The 17,489-nt window shown below is 36.4% G+C and overlaps 1 protein-coding gene across 1 annotated transcript in view; it reads right to left on the bottom strand.

The window, feature by feature from the left end:
- Window positions 1–17,489, bottom strand: part of grid2 (glutamate receptor, ionotropic, delta 2) — a 640,517-nt gene that overhangs the window by 569,803 nt on the left and 53,225 nt on the right. Inside the window, exon 2 of the mRNA XM_073819480.1 lies at window positions 10,382–10,537. Within this exon, the coding sequence (XP_073675581.1) occupies window positions 10,382–10,537 (156 nt within the window). The remainder of the gene's footprint in view (window positions 1–10,381; window positions 10,538–17,489) is intronic.

Raw genomic sequence — 17,489 nt, forward strand, 5'->3', positions numbered from 1 at the left:
AGTTTGCAAAATCAGGTTCCCAGCAGAGTGAAGGCGGTCTGGTCAGGAGAACCTAATTCTCTCTCTCACAACGGCTCAGGGGGATCAGGCATGAGAAGTGTCATTACGGTGACAGAATCCAATGGAATGATTTGAAAAGAGTGCGATTGAGGTTGAGAAGGAAATCTGTGAAATAAATGAGAGTTATTATTTCTGCTATAGCTGTGTATGGAGAGAAAGACAGGCAGAGAAAAAAAGCGAAGGAAAGAGGCAGGCTGGTTAGTGAAGGCAAGAGGCAACCGCTTTAGCCCCAGGGTGATTGGACCTCTCTTTTCAGACAACTGAAAGCTGTGTCTACGCTTTAGACAATCACAGCATGGGAGAGTTATAGCACACACACGCGCAAGCATTCAAGTCAGGCTGATGTCAACAGTATGAATAGCGCTCAAAATGTGCTGCAAAATCACAAACTCACATTTTATTATATTTTTACTTTATTATATCAATTGATTATTTTCTCCTTTTTTTTCTCTTTCTTTTGTGAAACACAAAATTTTGAAGAATGACTTAGTATATTTTATTCATACAATGAAATGCAATGATTGTCGTTGTATGGACCAAAACAGTTTTTCAAATTTATCTCTTTTGCGTTCCACAGAACAGGTTTGGAACAACATGTGGGCGAGTAAATGATGACAAAATTTCATTTTTGGGTGAGCTATGTCTTTAAGCTTGCAGCCCTGGTACGCACATTCATTGGCTTTGTATTGAGTTTGTAAGTATGATTTCCTCAAATGTATTTTGAGTCTGCTCATCTGAAACCCCTGAATTTTTTTCCAAATTAAATCCGAAAACCAATTAACTTGCATAACACTGGTGTTTGAGACCATCAAGTGCTTGACTCCTCTCACAATAATCTGCACAATAATCATTTCCATCAGTGGAGCCAAATTCACACTCACAGCTCAGACGGTCGGCTCTCAGCAGGAGTAGGAAGCCGGCTACCCCTCCTGCCATGTCCAATAGAGACGTTCCGCCAGCTGCTGTTTTCCCATTTTCCGAAAGCGCAAAGAAATGTCCCTCCATCATTCATGGGAAACTTTGAAAGTGCCAGTTCCCCCATTGAAGAACTGCCAAACTTCACATTTGGAAGGCCAAGTTCCTCCGAGATGCCACCAAAACACAGTGGCTGGGTTTTACCCAGCTGTCAGCTGTAGAATGCCATCATATCATCGCTTTATTACAAATGTCAGACTCACGGCTGGAAACACCCCCCATTGATTAGAGGCTGGATAATTGGATTGTGGCTCTACCTCAGAAACACTGACTGGGGCATTTAGAGAGTGAAGACCATGAAAGGCAGTATCAGGATGTGCGTATAGAAGAACCGGATGAGGAGAACAATAAAAGGTAAGGACATGTACTTAAAGGAAACTCTGATTCAAGGATTAGTTCACTTCCAGAATAAAAATTTCCTGATAATTATTTCAGCCATACACTCTTAAAAATAAAGGTGCTTTAAAAGGTTTCTCATAGTAACGGCATAGAAAAACCATTCAGTCAAAGGTTCCTTAAAGCTGGCTGCACACTAGTCGATTTTAAGGCCGATTTGCACCCCTGCCCGATTCGAAGCTTATCGGAAACAATTTTTTGTCCAAAAAATCCTCTGTTGTGTGGTGTCGTTACGATTATTTAACTGCTCCCGATCAAGACGGAGCGTCCCGAACTCAAATTGTAAATATCAAAAATCATCAAGCATCACTTACCGGATTTTGCATGCTTCTATAGCTAAAACTTGACAGCCACTAAAATGCCACGAAAGCAGGTTTTTTTTTCTCTCTCTCTCTTCTCTAGTCATGTTTGATCTCAAGAGTCTCAGTGAGATCTTGTGTCACTTTGAAATCGTTCCTATAAGTGTGTGGTCTCCCGGTCTGGTCGAATCGTCTAGTGTGTGCGTTCAGAGGATTATAAGGCTATAAATCTGTAAATCTGTCTTCATGTCTGTGGTCTCCCATGGTTTTAAAATCGGTTAAGATTTGAAAATCGTCTAGTGTGCAGCCAGCTTAAAACCCATCTCTTTCTTGAATTTTTATAATGTGAAGAACCTTCTTTCGCCACAGAAACAGAAAGGTTCTTCAGATGTTAAAGGTTCCTTTATGGAACTATTAAGACAAAAAAAGTTCTTCTATGGCATCATGAAGCACCTTTTTAAGAGTGTTTGTCATCCAAGATGTTCTTTCTTTCTTCAATCAAAAAGAAATTAAGGTTTTTGAGGAAAACATTCCAGGATTTTTCTCCATATAGTGGACTTCAGTGATGGCTAACAGGTTGAAATTGCAGGAATAAGGGTCTTATGCAGCAAAACAACCTGTCATTTTCAAAAAAAAAATAAAAAAATACAATAGTATATACTTTTATTTTTACCACAAATGCTCATTTTGCACTATCTCTATCCTACCTTTTTGAAACAAAGTACACAGACGAAGAACTAACCATGCGTAACCTTTCCAACACGATTACATAATGCGTAAAGACATGCACGTGCCTTGCAGACCTATTGCAAGATGAGCATTTGTGGTTAAAAAGTAAGAAGAAAATGACAGATCATTTAGATTGATTATCGCTAGATAAGACTCTTAATCCTCGGCTTGGAATGGGCAGAGTCTTTTGAAACTGCATTGAAACTGCAATTTGGACCTACAACCCATTGAGACTCACTGAAGTCCACTATTTGGAGAAAAATCCTGTAATGTTTTCCTCAAAAACCTTAATTTCTTTTTGACTAATGAAAGAAAGACATGAACATCTTGGATGACATAGGACTAAATTATCAGGAAATTTTTATTCTGGAGTGAACTAATTCTTGAATTTAAAATAAATAAATGAATAAATTATTATAAAATAATGCAAATTTTTATACAATACTATACTCTTTAAAAAAAGGTGCTTTAAAGGGTTCTTCAAGTGATGGCATAGAAGAACCATTTTTGGTTTCACAAAGAACTATTCAGTCAAAGGTTCTTTAAAGAACCATCTCTTTCTTACCTTTTTTATAATCTGACGAACCTTCTTTTGCACAAAGAACCTTTTGTGAAACAAAGGTTCTTCAGGGAACCATTTAGACAAAAAGGTTCTTCTATGGCATCATGAAGCACCTTTATTTTTAACAGTTATTTCAGTGTCGGCATGCAGTTTTAACTTAAGACACTTGAGGCTTTCTTTGAAAAACCTGCAAAGTCTAAATCCCTCTTTTGTACTTTGAGATGTTTCAAAACTAAATGTTTTTTTTTTTTTTTGGAAAAGTCATTTGAAATAGCCTAAGGCAGAGTTTAACAGCTGTAACTCCCATAAGTGTTATCAACCTTGATTTATGGAGTAAACGATTAAAAAAAAAAAAAAACTGAAAGAAAGTTAGTAAATTGTTCTTAATAAAAACAAATATGCAGCAGTTCCCAAAGGCAGAGGACGACCAGCCTAAAAAGTAAGCTTACCTTGCGATCTGTCATAAATAATGAAAAGCCTCAATTCAACCGAGATTTAGTGTCAAATCCAAGAATTTAATAATTGATAGGCTGTTTTTAAAACGTGACTCAGCTAAATTTAAAGAGCCCGTGTAAACAAAAACAGTGACGAGTTGTCTGGAACAACTTTACCTACCTCTGAAAAATTAATAACACCAAACATCACCTTTTTAGGTTGTTAAAATGCATTTTTAATTTGCAAATCTGCCTTAGAATCCCTCTCATTATAAAAGAAGTCTGACGTGATGCAATAACCATCAATGTTTTAAGAATTTGTTAATGAAAAATGTCTGAAATGCATGTTCTGCTGCGTTTAAACAGCTGCAGATCTTCACTCGTCATTATAATCAATCCCTTTATCTTTCTCTTGCGAGAATATTTCTATTTATAAGCTGACCCTGCATTATAGATGTCACTGTCACTATTGTTCATAAAGAAAAGTAAAATTCCCCACAATGCACCACCCTTCACCACAATGTCAAACCCATGACATACTGTAAGAAACGAGCAGAATATTATAAAAACATCAGTTTTATCACAAAGGACCAGATTGCATTTTAGCAGCAATATCACGACGCCAAGCAGCATCAGTACACAGTTCTGTGAAAATATTATATGAAGGTCTTCTGACAGACACACTGTAACGTTTCCAGGAAAGGTGTTTTCACAGCTCCATAGTGTCCATAGTGACAGTTTTTTTTTAAGCTCATGGTACATACATCACAAGCTATTATGAGGAAGCCTAAAGAATGTAACCGAATATTCAAGACTAAAACGGACCAAAGATATACGTTTAAGAATCTGTCCATAAAAAGCCCATATTGATCAACTACTAAGTGGACGTGCCTGTCTCAGTGTCTACAGTGGTTACAGTCCTGGTTTGTGTGTATTCTTTACAATTACATGTTCTAGCAGGTCCACAATGCACATATTAGCATTGGTTTATGGGGATTGGCTTTCAAAATAAATAAATAAAACCAAATCTATACTGCATCAAGCACATGCAGTTTTTCTTAGAATCTAAATGTATGTGAAGGGCCTGTCAATCGACCAGTCATCCTTCAGTGCTTCTGACCTTTCATGGAGACATACTCTCCAGTGAGCCTGATGGTGCTTCATAGGAAAGGGCAAAACAAGATACGTCTATGTAAGAGCATTCTGTAATTACTGATGCGAGTTCAAAGAGAACCTACCAGTCTTAGCTGGCAGATCAGAGAAGCCGCTGATGGTTAAAAAACCCACAGCACCCAGGAAACTACATGAACAAAGCACTCAATGTGCATGGACATACTTACTTCACTAGCATTTGGAGGAGAGACCAATCTGGCCAATGGAAAATACATGTAAACAATGAATACAGACTCTTAATACTGCACCACAAAAATTAAATAAATAAATACTTTTTACTCTCTTCTACTCCTTAGGGCCGGATGAACCTTGACAGTGCAGTCCTGAAGATTAGAAAACGAGTTTTTCACTCTGCTAACAAGGTTACACTTTTTTGATGTGTAAATTACTCGCTTCAGCCTATTTTTTTACCTAGACACATTCTAGGGGTGTGTAGCAAAGTCATTATCTGAATGTGTCAACCGTTAGAGATTTTCGACTATTGTCTCTATTATAGTTACACACTCATATGACGTTGTGATGCTACGTAGTCACAAAAACATATCGTTTGTATACATTTTTAAGCATTGCGGTTTAAAAACAATTAATTCTAAGCCATTGAAATAAATGGTTAAATACACACACTTGTATGTGTCTAAAAGTCCGTTTTTGCAAGTATCCTCATAAACATTTAGGTTCTAAGTGAAAGCAAACAGCTGAGAAAGAAAACTCATATGTAACAGTATTTTTTTTATTTAGGCTAGAATTAGTATATTACGAAGGCGTTTTAGTGCCATGTTAGAAAATGACAAAAATCTAAGACTACGAATTTAAATTAGACTATACTTTTTTCATTCCTTCTGATGATCCTTTACGATTATATTGTGTTATAAACTTGAAATATAGAGGAAAAACACATTTATAATTTGTATTTTGTGATAAAACTGACAGAATTCGAAAGCTGAGCTGTGTTATATTAAAAGCAACAAAGCACAAACTTATTGTGATTACTGGGTGGCTGGTGAGCTGTATAATTTATTCTCGAAATATTTTGACTTTATTCTCGAAATTACAACTTTATTCTCAAAATGTTTCAACTTTATTCTCAAACATTTTGACTTCATTCTCGAAACTTTTCAACTTTATTCTTAAAGCATTTCAACTTTATTCTCAAAATATTTTGACTTTTTTCTCATAATATAACCTGCAAATTCGAAAGCTGAGCTGTGTTATATTAAAAGCAACAAAGCACTAGCATATTGTGATTACTGGGTGGCTGGTGAGCTACAAATAGCCTAATGAATGGAAGATATTAAATATTATTTCCAATCATTTACTGTATTATACCGTGAATAAAACAGCTTGTGAATAGTCACTCATATATACCTCAGAAAAGACAACAATATAACTTATGTTAACGAGTTGGAATCCACTTTAACCCCTTAGAACATTTTATTGTTGTTTTTAATTAAATACATGTGAGGAATAAAAGGTTGAATGCCACTTTGCGGAGTAGGTGGTGGAATTTTCACAAAGAAAACAGTAAAATTTTATGAAACAAGTGTATTATTGTATCGAAAAAACATTTGATTGACATGAATTCAGCGATCTGTCACATTATTGCAAGACACATCATTTTTTATTTTGTTATAAAACTGGCAGATTTTGAAAGCTGAGACTTTGTTTTATATTAAAAGTAACAAAAGCACAAAGCTTATTGCTATTATTGGGTGGCTAACGCACTACAAATAGGCCTAATGAATGCAATCAAACATGTGAAATATTATTTCCAAGCATACTGTCCCTGCGAATATAACACATGGTATGATTTCTGCTAATAATCCCACATATATTTAAATAAATTCTGGCAACTTCCCCCGGTGCTTCCAATCAGGGCCATTTGCATGTGCAGGCTATATTCTCAAAATATTATAACTTTAATTGCTACGATTTAATTCTCGTAATTTCGACTTTATTCTTGAAACATTTCGACTTTATTCTCGAAATTTCAACTTTATTCTCAAAACTTTTCAACTTTATTTACAAAACATTTAGACTTTGTTCTCGATTTTTTTTTATTCTTGTAATTTTGACTTTATTTTCGAAACTTTTTGACTTTATTCTCAAAACATTGACTTTATTCTCGAAATTACGACTTTATTCTCGAAATTACAACTTTATTCTCAAAACTTTTCAACTTTATTCTCAAAACATTTCGACTTCATTCTCGAACCTTTTCAACTTTATACTCAAAGACTTTCAACTTTATTCTCGAAATATAACCTGTAAAAATTTTTTTAACATGGCACTAAAACATTGTTGTAGTATCAGAAAGTTACTGAATGGTATTAAAAATGATACCATAAAGTGTGATATCATAAAGACCTTATTTAAAGCAATAGTAACTATATTGTGATATACATCGTAATTCATACTTTGTGATGTACATATATCGTGATGTACGATTTTGGTCATATTGGCCACCCCTAAACCATAACTATATCAACAAACCCAGAAGTGTGCCAAACTAAATAAATAAATGAAAAAAACATTTTTTAGATATAAATCTATTCCATTTATCAGAAAATATTAATTGCATATTTAGTAGATTATTCTTTTTTTATTATTCTTCATTTTTAATTTTTTTATTAATATATGTAAAAAGAAAGAAAATATTAAAAAAAAAAAAAAAAAATTACCACCACCACCAGGATTTGGCAGTCTGTGGCTGCCAATTCGATCAACTGTTTGCTACTTTTGCAGGCCTCTGACTGCACTCCCATTTATTGTCGCTGCTCATTTGCATAAATTCTGTGCAACTTTGCGACAGTTACTTTAACTCTCACCAGAAATTGCAAAGTTTCTCAACAGTCACTGCGAGTAGCAGCATGTGCGAATGCTGATCTCCATTAATGTGCATTCTTCGAATCCTGCCTCATTTACATGTATTAATCAAGAACTATAGGAAACAGATGCACTGTGAGTTTGATCTACGCATTAGAGAGTCTATTAAATCTGTCAAATCCTGGGCTTATTTTACGACAAAAGTTGTTTTTATCTCTTAGCCTGTTAAAAAGTTCCAAGCTAGAACAGATTGTACATGAGAGACAAGCTTTTCTGGATGCGTTTCATCTAATCACATAACAGGAAGCTGACTTTGAGAAGATAAACAGATGTTTAAACAAATGAGGTATACATAACGAGGTCCAGAATCATACATCCATAAGAAGCCGAATCGTCTGCGCTCAAGCTGAACCATAACACATGTGCACCTGTAATTAGATTCCCTCACTGAGAATCTTCCAGCAAACAAAAGAAAGGATGGCAAATGGAGAAGAGGAGCGCTGTCTGTGAGTGAGAAGAACCATCAAGAGCTGAGGGTGTAGTTAGCTAATGCAGGCCTCTCCATTAGATGACAGGGGTCAACTACAACACGTCCCACTCTCCCTTTCACCTCTAAAACTCCACGCGGCTAAAAGGATGACAGCGCCGCTGAATTCATCCGCGAAGGAGAACAAAAGGATGAGATGCTTGCCAACCGGCGCAACAGTATCACAGACAATTAAATGAGAAGAATGAGAGTCAGAAAAATGTCAGGCATGTTTACATTAGCATAAACAGGGGATGTTACCTAATAAGATGTTTTATGTATTATTTTTTTATCGTTAAATGCAAGAAACTTTACAAAATGAAGAAAAAATACAAAATGTGATAGACAACATTAGTCACTTACAATCTAAACAGCTGCGCCTCTGTTGTGTACAGCATTTTAGCTCATAAACCTTCATCTAACACACTAACCACCCGCAGTCCAACTTAACTAGCCTCTATTTATACTGCCATTGTCATTCTTCTCAGCACAAACATGGCTCAGTCAGTGCCATTTGCCTAGTCCAATTATTGTTGCGCTATTACCGCCCATGCTAAGCAGCCGGTAAACAGACTTTTATTGAAAAGAGGTGTTTGTGCATATTTTCCGTTGATCATGGCAGCAGTAATTCATCAAAATGATGATCGAATAATGGTGATAAACATCATGATGAGACATATATCCATGCACGGTGTAGTCGAGCACATTTTAATGATGCTATTTAGATCCTCCACAACCTGGAGAGCTGTGCTGCACAAATAGCACTCAGTACTAATTTTTAGGCTTTTCGCACTATTATCTATCCTTTAGTGAATCTTCTGCCAAAACAACGCAGACAGCGCATGCAAATAAACAATGTACCAACATAATCCCTACTTAGTGATTTCCCCCTTGTGTAAAGTGGCACACATTGTCTCGAGTTTAGTTCTTGGTCTCTTCGAAACAATTTAACAGATCAATCCATTATTGCATCATTGTTAAATTTAGCGAAACAGGTTGGCAAAAACCTTGGAACAAATAGGAACAAACATATAAAACTTTATTATTGCAGAGAGGGAGATACAAAGGAAGATGCCAAAGTTAGATTAAGTGCTAGTTAACTGAACTCTGCAGTTGTATAGAGCACAGTGAACCTGCTGATGCATGAATGGCAGCGTTCCAAGGGCCTTGTACCTGTCCTCTTTTCTTGCAGGATAACAGAAAATGGCCCAGCTCCAAGAACTAACAGCACTAATTTGTGGAAACCACAGCATCATGGTATTATTAGATCATTCCACTGATCTTAAATCAAATATTAGAGATAATGCTGACCTTCGAATGCTACAAAAGTGTTGGATCCAGACAATTGCATAACGTCAGGCCGAGCGAGCATATAAAGTGGAGGAGTGAGGCAAGACTTTATTCTAATGATTAAAACAGGCATCTAATTTAGCCATACTTACCCTTTAAGTCCCTTCATAGGTTCAACCAAGCTATTTACATCTTAATATGTATATTTTTTTATCAGCAAGTAAACAAATGCGGGCTATTCGTGTATTTTGTCTTATGCAAACATTATTTGACTCTCTGGAGGTAGTGGCTCAGAGCAGAATGGTGTCTGACTTAATGAACGTCATGAACAATGTCTCCCACTCTCTCCAAGGCATGTTTGCTGAAATGAAGAGTGCATTCAACAACAGAGTGATCCATCCACGGTGTAACAGAGGGTGCCACTGAAGGTCATTCCTGCCTACTGCCATAAGACTCCACGATTCTTCCGCTGTGTGCATGAAACATTGACTTGTTTTGACTCCTCTGCCTACAACTGTTTGTCTCAACAACTGCTTTACATTTGCTCTGTTTACAACATTTTAGTACCCACCAGCTCATGTGTATGATCTATTTTTATATATGTTGCACTGCAGTCTAAAAACTGTATGTACAGTATCTATCCACCCACCTATCTAACCTTTCTAGATACACACTCACTGATCTATCTCACCTAAGGTACCTATGTATTCACCCCTCAACCCCTCACCCACCAGTTTATCTAACCCAGTTAAACTCTGTCCTGCAGACTTTAGCACCAACCCCAATTAGACACACCTGAACCAGCTAATCAAGCTCTTACTAGTACATATCTATCTATCTGCCACTGAACTATCAACCAATCTACCTATCTGATGTATTCAATTTAATCTAAATATCCACCTACTGATCAATTCATCTATCCATTCATCCATCCAGCTACCCAACTTGCCTTGTTCCCTTCAAACTATCATTTAACTTAAATTTAAAGGGCACATATAAGATTATAGGCATTTTTGGCATCACTACTCATATGAGGCTCACATTTTAAAAGGGATGATTCAAGAAAGGTGCAAGAGTATGTTCTGAAACAGATTTAAATACTCAAATCACGTACCTTCCTGCACTGCTTGGAAAGGGTTGTTTCCATCCACAAACTCCACGGACACAGTGATCTTCTCTGTCTCCAGGATCTCGTTGTTGAGGTTGAGATCTGCCACCGCCATGCGAAACACCTCATCATCCTTTTTGGCAGACTCATCAAAAATGGCCCCTATAACAGAAGGATTTGAGGAGATTTATCATATGGTTGACAGAAGAACACAGAAATAGAAACTTGAATTTTACTTAAGCAGAATCTAAATTGTTTGGCAACACTTTCATGACATTCCTGACCAAAACAAACTCTCATGTATCCTGTGTTGTTAACTAACAAACACTGCTAAGATGATCATGTAATGCAAACAAAAGGATATATAAATATTAAAAAACTAAAAAAGTTATCAAAATGTCTCTGAAGCAACAAATGATAAATAACTATGTACATACTGAACAAAAAAAGTCAGAAAAGCCTAACACAGCACAAACATAATCACTATATAAAACATAAAATGAGTTTCAGACAGCAGTGCTGTGCCAGAAATCAATGCTTTATTATTATTACTCTGTCTGGCTTCATTCAGCACCTTACTTGATTAATTCAATAAATTAATGCTAGATGAGGAAAAAGAATATGCCTACATATACCAGCTTTCAGGCAAAGAGACATCCGTAGACTGCCAATTATTCAAGCTTAGACAAGTCTTAAAACATATAAACACGAAATGATCTGTATATATGTGCATGTCAGGTATCTAAAAGCTCAGGCAAAGTGAAAATATTTCTCTGAAGCAATTTCATCGACACTTGTTGGTCTCTACAGATCCAGCTGCAACGGAAAACAGTATTTCAGGAACTAAAATTGAATCCTGTATATCTATGTACACGGGAAATTGAATCTTGTCGACCTGTATACATGAGAGCTACGTCAAAAAATTGTCAACCCTCAGCGGTACGTGGGAAGTAGGCTGAAGCCGAGTGTTTTCACAGTACGTGGAGACAAATTGGTGCTCTTTCGATGAGTGGCACACAGGAGATGTGCCCATATCACATTAGAGTCTGTGGTCAGCTGTGAACAGGCCAAGTCAAGACACTACCTGCAGGGCACTGTGCACACTGTCAGGCCTTTAACAAGAAAAATCATAGAAAAAACACTCACTTTTCTCCAATCCTCTGCAAAACATCATAATGGGTCTTTTATCTAAGGACAGAATAGAGTTGCCATAGAAACAAAACTCAAGGTGGAAGCTTCTAAAGCCGCATATTTCATCCGTAGCGATGGGGAATGCTGTAGATGGGGGCATTATGCTCAAACCCATGCGCATCTGCCTTGATTTGTTGTGCCAACTAATAAAATTCAAAATTTAGTTTGGTTGGAAAGAGAATCTGTTGTATCTGCAAAAGCTACTTTCTTAATGAGTCAATTTGTCTTGTTTGCTAGTAATAGTACTAAAACATCCTTAAAACTATATACATTTATTTCACAAGAAAAACTGAATTGCATAAGATATTACGCAAATATTTTTTTCTAAAAAAACAAAAGAGATCATTTACCCAAAAATGAAAATTCTGTCAATAATTACTCACCCTCATGTCGTTTCAAATCCGTAAGACCTTTGTTTATTTTTAAACACAAATAAGGAGTTTTTTTAATGAAATCCAAGCAGCAACGCAACTGACAAAAATATTCTCATAGCTTTATAAAATTACGGTTAAACCACTGATGTCACATGGACTATTTTAACAATGTCCTTACTACATTTCTAGGCCTTGAACGTGATAGTTGCTGTCTATGCACATTCAAAAAGCAGTTGGATTTCATCAAAAATATTGTTATTTGTGTTCTGAACATGAACGAAGGTCTTACGTGTTTGGAACGACAAGCATTCAATATGTTTACTTACCTTGCTGTAAGGATGTTTACATTTTTGCATGGAAACAAGACAAAAATAATCATTAGGAAAAAAAAAATTCTGAGAACTTGCATGTCAATAACAAGCACCTTGTTGTCATATTTCATTATGTTTAACAAAACAGAAACGATAGACGGCTCAGGATGCTTGAGAATAAAAAATAAAAAAAATAAATGTTGAAAGGACACAGATGCTTGTTCAAATTGCTGCAAAGACTTCCTCAAGCACTTAGGTAGCGTGATTGAGAACAAAACGTAATTCCACAATAAAGTGCTCAAGAGCCTGTAGCAAGTCCTCATAAGAAACACTGGCCAGATTAATATCCTGGAGCCACTCTCAAGAGGAATAAAGCAACCAGAATCAAATTCTTGCCTGTCTTAATCAGTCCTACCGACTGTCCCGTGGGGGCTTCTCTTCTTCGGATGAGTGAGAGAGTGTAAGTGTGAGCGAGTATGAGAGGGTAGTTGCGAATTCTGATTTACAAGCTGCCGGATTGCGGCTCTAAACAGGCAGAGAGGCTCCAGCTCTCGGGCAATTGAGTTGTGAGGCAAAAGACAACTTCATCAAATAAATCAAAGTGAAAAGAAATAGCAATGTCTGGCTCGAGCTGACACATCAAGGGCAACTGGACTCATTTAGCCAAAGAGTTCTGTGTCACTATCTGGTCACAATGACTAGGGAGGTCCTAGCTAGGTGGTCCAACTTTAATTAGCGATTTCCCCAGAGAAGAGACCTTTGAGAAAATCTGATAAACCCTCTTGGATTAAATCGGAATGGGAAGCAGCATCAAGAAATGGCAGCTAATCAAGAAGCAATTCTAAATAAAAATATAAGAATGCATGGAATTGTTGATTAAAGCCATTGTTTTTGTTTTCGTGCACACAAAAGATATTCTCGTAGGTTCTTAAAATTATGATTTTATTGATGTTCTTACTACCTTTCTGGGCCTTAAACATGGTAGTACCATTGCTGTCTATGCAGGGTCAGAAAGCTCTTGGATTTCATCAGAAATATCTTAATTTGTGTTCCGAAGATGAACAAAATGAGGGTGAGAATTAATGACAGAATTTTCATTTTTACGTGAACTATCCCTTTAAATTCACAGGACAATCAAAGTGCAAAAATCTTTGAAAAATCAACTGTTATAAAAAAAGGTTATGAACATGGAACAATGCAACAATAAATCTGTCACACTGATGACAATAACACACTGATCTTTTCAAACAATGTCAGATTCATTGGAGGAGAGCTTGGATAATTGGCCTTAAGCGGGTATTACAATGTGTTCTCTCTCAGCGAACTGCCACGACCTGAAGAAAATGAAAGACGACTTCTTCCCTCCTACACTTCAGTCAGAGCAGCTAGAGGCTCTATATTGGTGCACACTGTCAAGCCTGTCACTGTTAGACAGTTTGAAAGGACCACAGCTGGGTGAAAAGTCTCGACGGTTCACCCTGTCTTGCAAACCCTAGACAGTAGGGTGGCAGTGTAATGGAGCTAAGACACATGTTGCATTTGCAAACAAATTGCTATTTGGAAACTCTCTTTGGTGAGTCTTGGGAGGCCTGTAATACCTGGAGGGAGGTATCCGTCAGAATTCATCTCAAAGGAACTGCTCGAATAGCATGGGACCCCCTGGAAGCTTGCAATTTGAACTTTTCCTCATGGGCACTGCCTCCCAAACACTTTACTAGTAGGGACTATCCGGAGCTGTGATGTCAAAAGCAGCAGATTATGGGGAAAATATATATATACTACAGGGCAAAGGTTCTGAATAATTAAGATTTTTTGTGTTTTTTAAGAATAAGTTTTGTTTTAAACTTACGCTCACCCTAGCTGTATTAAGAAGATTAAAACTATTGTTGAAACAATACTATGTTTTGACACAAATTTCACAATTCGATTCTATTGTGATTCACAGGCTTGCGATTATATTCGTTTTCATTTAATCCAATATCAATTATTTAGGATATATATCAGGTACAGTAAATGAGAAATTTTCTCAAGGAAAAAAATTCTCTCAACTAATGCTGTAAAATAGACAATGTTGGTACATATACTACTAATATTACTATAATATTATAATGTTAAAATTAACTGATTTGAAAACAAACACAAATTACACTCAATGAAGTTTTTTACAACAATAAAGTTTCAATTAACGTTACATAATTATATTTCTACTCCAATTTTTTTTATATAATTATGGTACAAAAACTGATTAAAACAATTTATTCAAAGATAAATATTGAAGAACAGTAAACATTAACAAATACATTATATGGTGTATACATTTAGCAAAATGCTCCTCTCTAGAGTTCATTTTTCTAGCTGGCTAACGAGTTTATAGTCATCGAATATGTTTTTTATGAGGTAAATATGACATTTCATGGCATTGCTGTTATATTGACATTTTTCCGCGGATAAAACGCTGGTTGAACGATTACATGAGACAGGATAAGAATTCCAGTAAGTTGTACTGTACTCTTTCTTTTAACATACCTAACCTTTATCCATGTTTATTTTGTGTTGTAGCTAGCCTGGAAAAAATCTGACAATGCAGACGCAAGGAGAGTTTTTCTGTCCGGTGGTCATGCCTTAACTTTGCAAATTCCAGTATTGCATTAGTATTGCATCTTCTCATGGGCAGTTAATAGTTTTTGACTTTTCAGTCTGAGGTAAATCTCTTTTTTGGCTCATTTTATCCGAAAAGAAAATGTGCCTAATAATTCTGCACACCTGAATATAAGGACTTTTTCACTTCCAGCCTTCATGGACAATTATATATCACTTATAAATATTTAAATACAAAATGAATAGTAGTTATTAAGATTGATGTGGTTTGTAATTGGTCAAATGTGCTTGGAAAAAAAATATGACCACAATATCAACATGCCTAATCAAGGGCGTAGATTTGCTCTGGACATTGGTGGGGACCTATGACTCCACCCAGCCCCCAAGCCCCCCCATTCTCTCACATGATAGCAGCGAAAGGCACAGCCAATCAAAATATTCATATGTGTTTTGGGGGCGGGAGGACTCAAGGGGAGAACGTGATGTTGACAGCGCAATTTTTTTTTTTTTAAAGTGGATTAAATTATTGGTGGGGACATTTCAATGGTTGGAGGATATTGGTGGGGACACATCCCCTCCATCCACCCAAAATCTACGCCCCTGTGCCTAATAATTATGCACACAGTATATATATATATATATATATATATATATATATATATATATATATATATATATATTTCAAGCTTAGCAGTAGTGTAGGTCCATTTCAAAAGACTAAAGCATCCACAATAACAAAATCTAGATCGTTTTGTATGGCCATCAATAGAGAAAGATTAGAGAGGCCGAATTACACCATACTAACCAGCCAAAGCTTGACCTCTTAGGTCACTCAGATCAATACTCTTCAGTACAGCAGTTAGAATAAAGTACACAAGGATAAAGTACTCGCAACCCCGATTCCCCCTTGTGGTCCTTGGTTATGATGAAGACAACTCAGTCATTGACACGGCCTGATGATGATGATGCATTGGATTGTGATGGTATGAGGATTCCACATCTTAGGTGCAGATTTACGGCCACCAGGGCGAGTCTCTAAAAAGGACGCTGGTTTGCAGTGACACCTCTGAGACAAGGCGGATTAATGAGCTTTGCAGACCACTGAGTGTAGTAATGGCCTGATATAATATGTGATATAAAAACAGCAACACAGAGCACTGTTTATCATACTGGCAGCGGACCGCCACGCACTGTCAGTCATTAATAACTCTCAATTTTTGCTTTGCAGCCGTGCGGACCTCTTGTCGTCTGCCAGCATGCAAACAAACGGTGCTGTTCTGGCTTTTGTTTGAGGATGTATGGTGGTCTACCCTCAAGCCTCTGCCTGCATTTATTGGACCGTGGGTGAAATTTAATTAAACTGTCATGAACGACTGGCAACCCGCTGTGGTTATTTGCAGTTATTTTTAACAAAGCCCATCATCACCATATTAAAACAATGATGACACCCCTGTTGGAAAGACCTGCTTAAATATGCTGTGTTTTGGACACCGATTCCACCATGGGATGCCAGTGAGCATGTGTCCCGACCTCGCTACTTAACTAGCTTAACCAGAGAGACTGTGTTAAAGCATAAAGTATATTTATATTTAAGTGAGAAAATGATTTAAATTCAGTAAGTACAGACTGTTCTCTTCTTGTTTTCTTCATTTATGTCATGTGGTTTTAAGACCTCAGAAAAACGCTCGTTTACACAATGACCATAACAACTGCATTTGCAGAAAAAAAAGGCCTGGATCAGATCCGAGAATGACAATGGCTTGACAGTTCTTCAGTTTGAGAAGCTTGTTGGTTTTTGCCAACTTCAGCGATGAAGTTCCTTTAAGGTAAATCAGTCCATTCTGAGGCTATATTTGCAACGCCCCTGGGCCATTTGAGCTCCTATCAGCTTGAATGGGGAAAGGCTGAAATCTCTGTTGTTTGTTGAAACTGTGCTTCAATAAAATATTAAAAAATATATATATATATATCAGGCAATGGTATAAGATAATGTACAGTATTATGCTTTTTAAACTCAAATCATTTTTTCAGGCAAGCCCAGTTCATGTGCACACCAAAATATATTTTAAATATTTTAACTCTTTTCCAGTCTCTTTTTCAGTAAAAAATATCTGAAAATCATTTTCACCACTACATTAGATATTAAGACTTGTTAACTTGTTCTGACTTGACAACAAGTCTTAATAATTCTTATTAAATCTTAATATCTTATGCAGTGCTGCTTCTCTTGTAAATTAATCTTGTTTCAATGAATTTTAGATAGTTTAACTGGAAGATTAGACAATTAAAAACACATGATGTTTTTTTGTTTTGTTTCTTTGGTAATGCACGCATTAGAGCAAAAAAAAAAAGAAGAAAAAAAAAAGAGGCTCTTTTAGGATGCCATTTTGAGCATTACATTTTGTAGATCTGGCTAATCTCCCACTAATTTATCAGCAACAATAACCCTGCTGGATATAAACAGCTTTAAACCAGTCTTAAGGAAGTTGGTATAAACAAGTCTCCCAGCCTTGACAACAATGGTGCAAATGTAAGTTTTTTTAAACAGACCAGTTTTCACATGCATAATCTACAGCGCTGGATAGTAACTGATTACACGTAATCTGGATTACATAATCAGATTCCAAAAATATAGTACTC

Source organism: Garra rufa, chromosome 15 (genome assembly GCF_049309525.1).
Source record: "Garra rufa chromosome 15, GarRuf1.0, whole genome shotgun sequence".
In the NCBI taxonomy this organism is placed as follows: domain Eukaryota; kingdom Metazoa; phylum Chordata; class Actinopteri; order Cypriniformes; family Cyprinidae; genus Garra; species Garra rufa.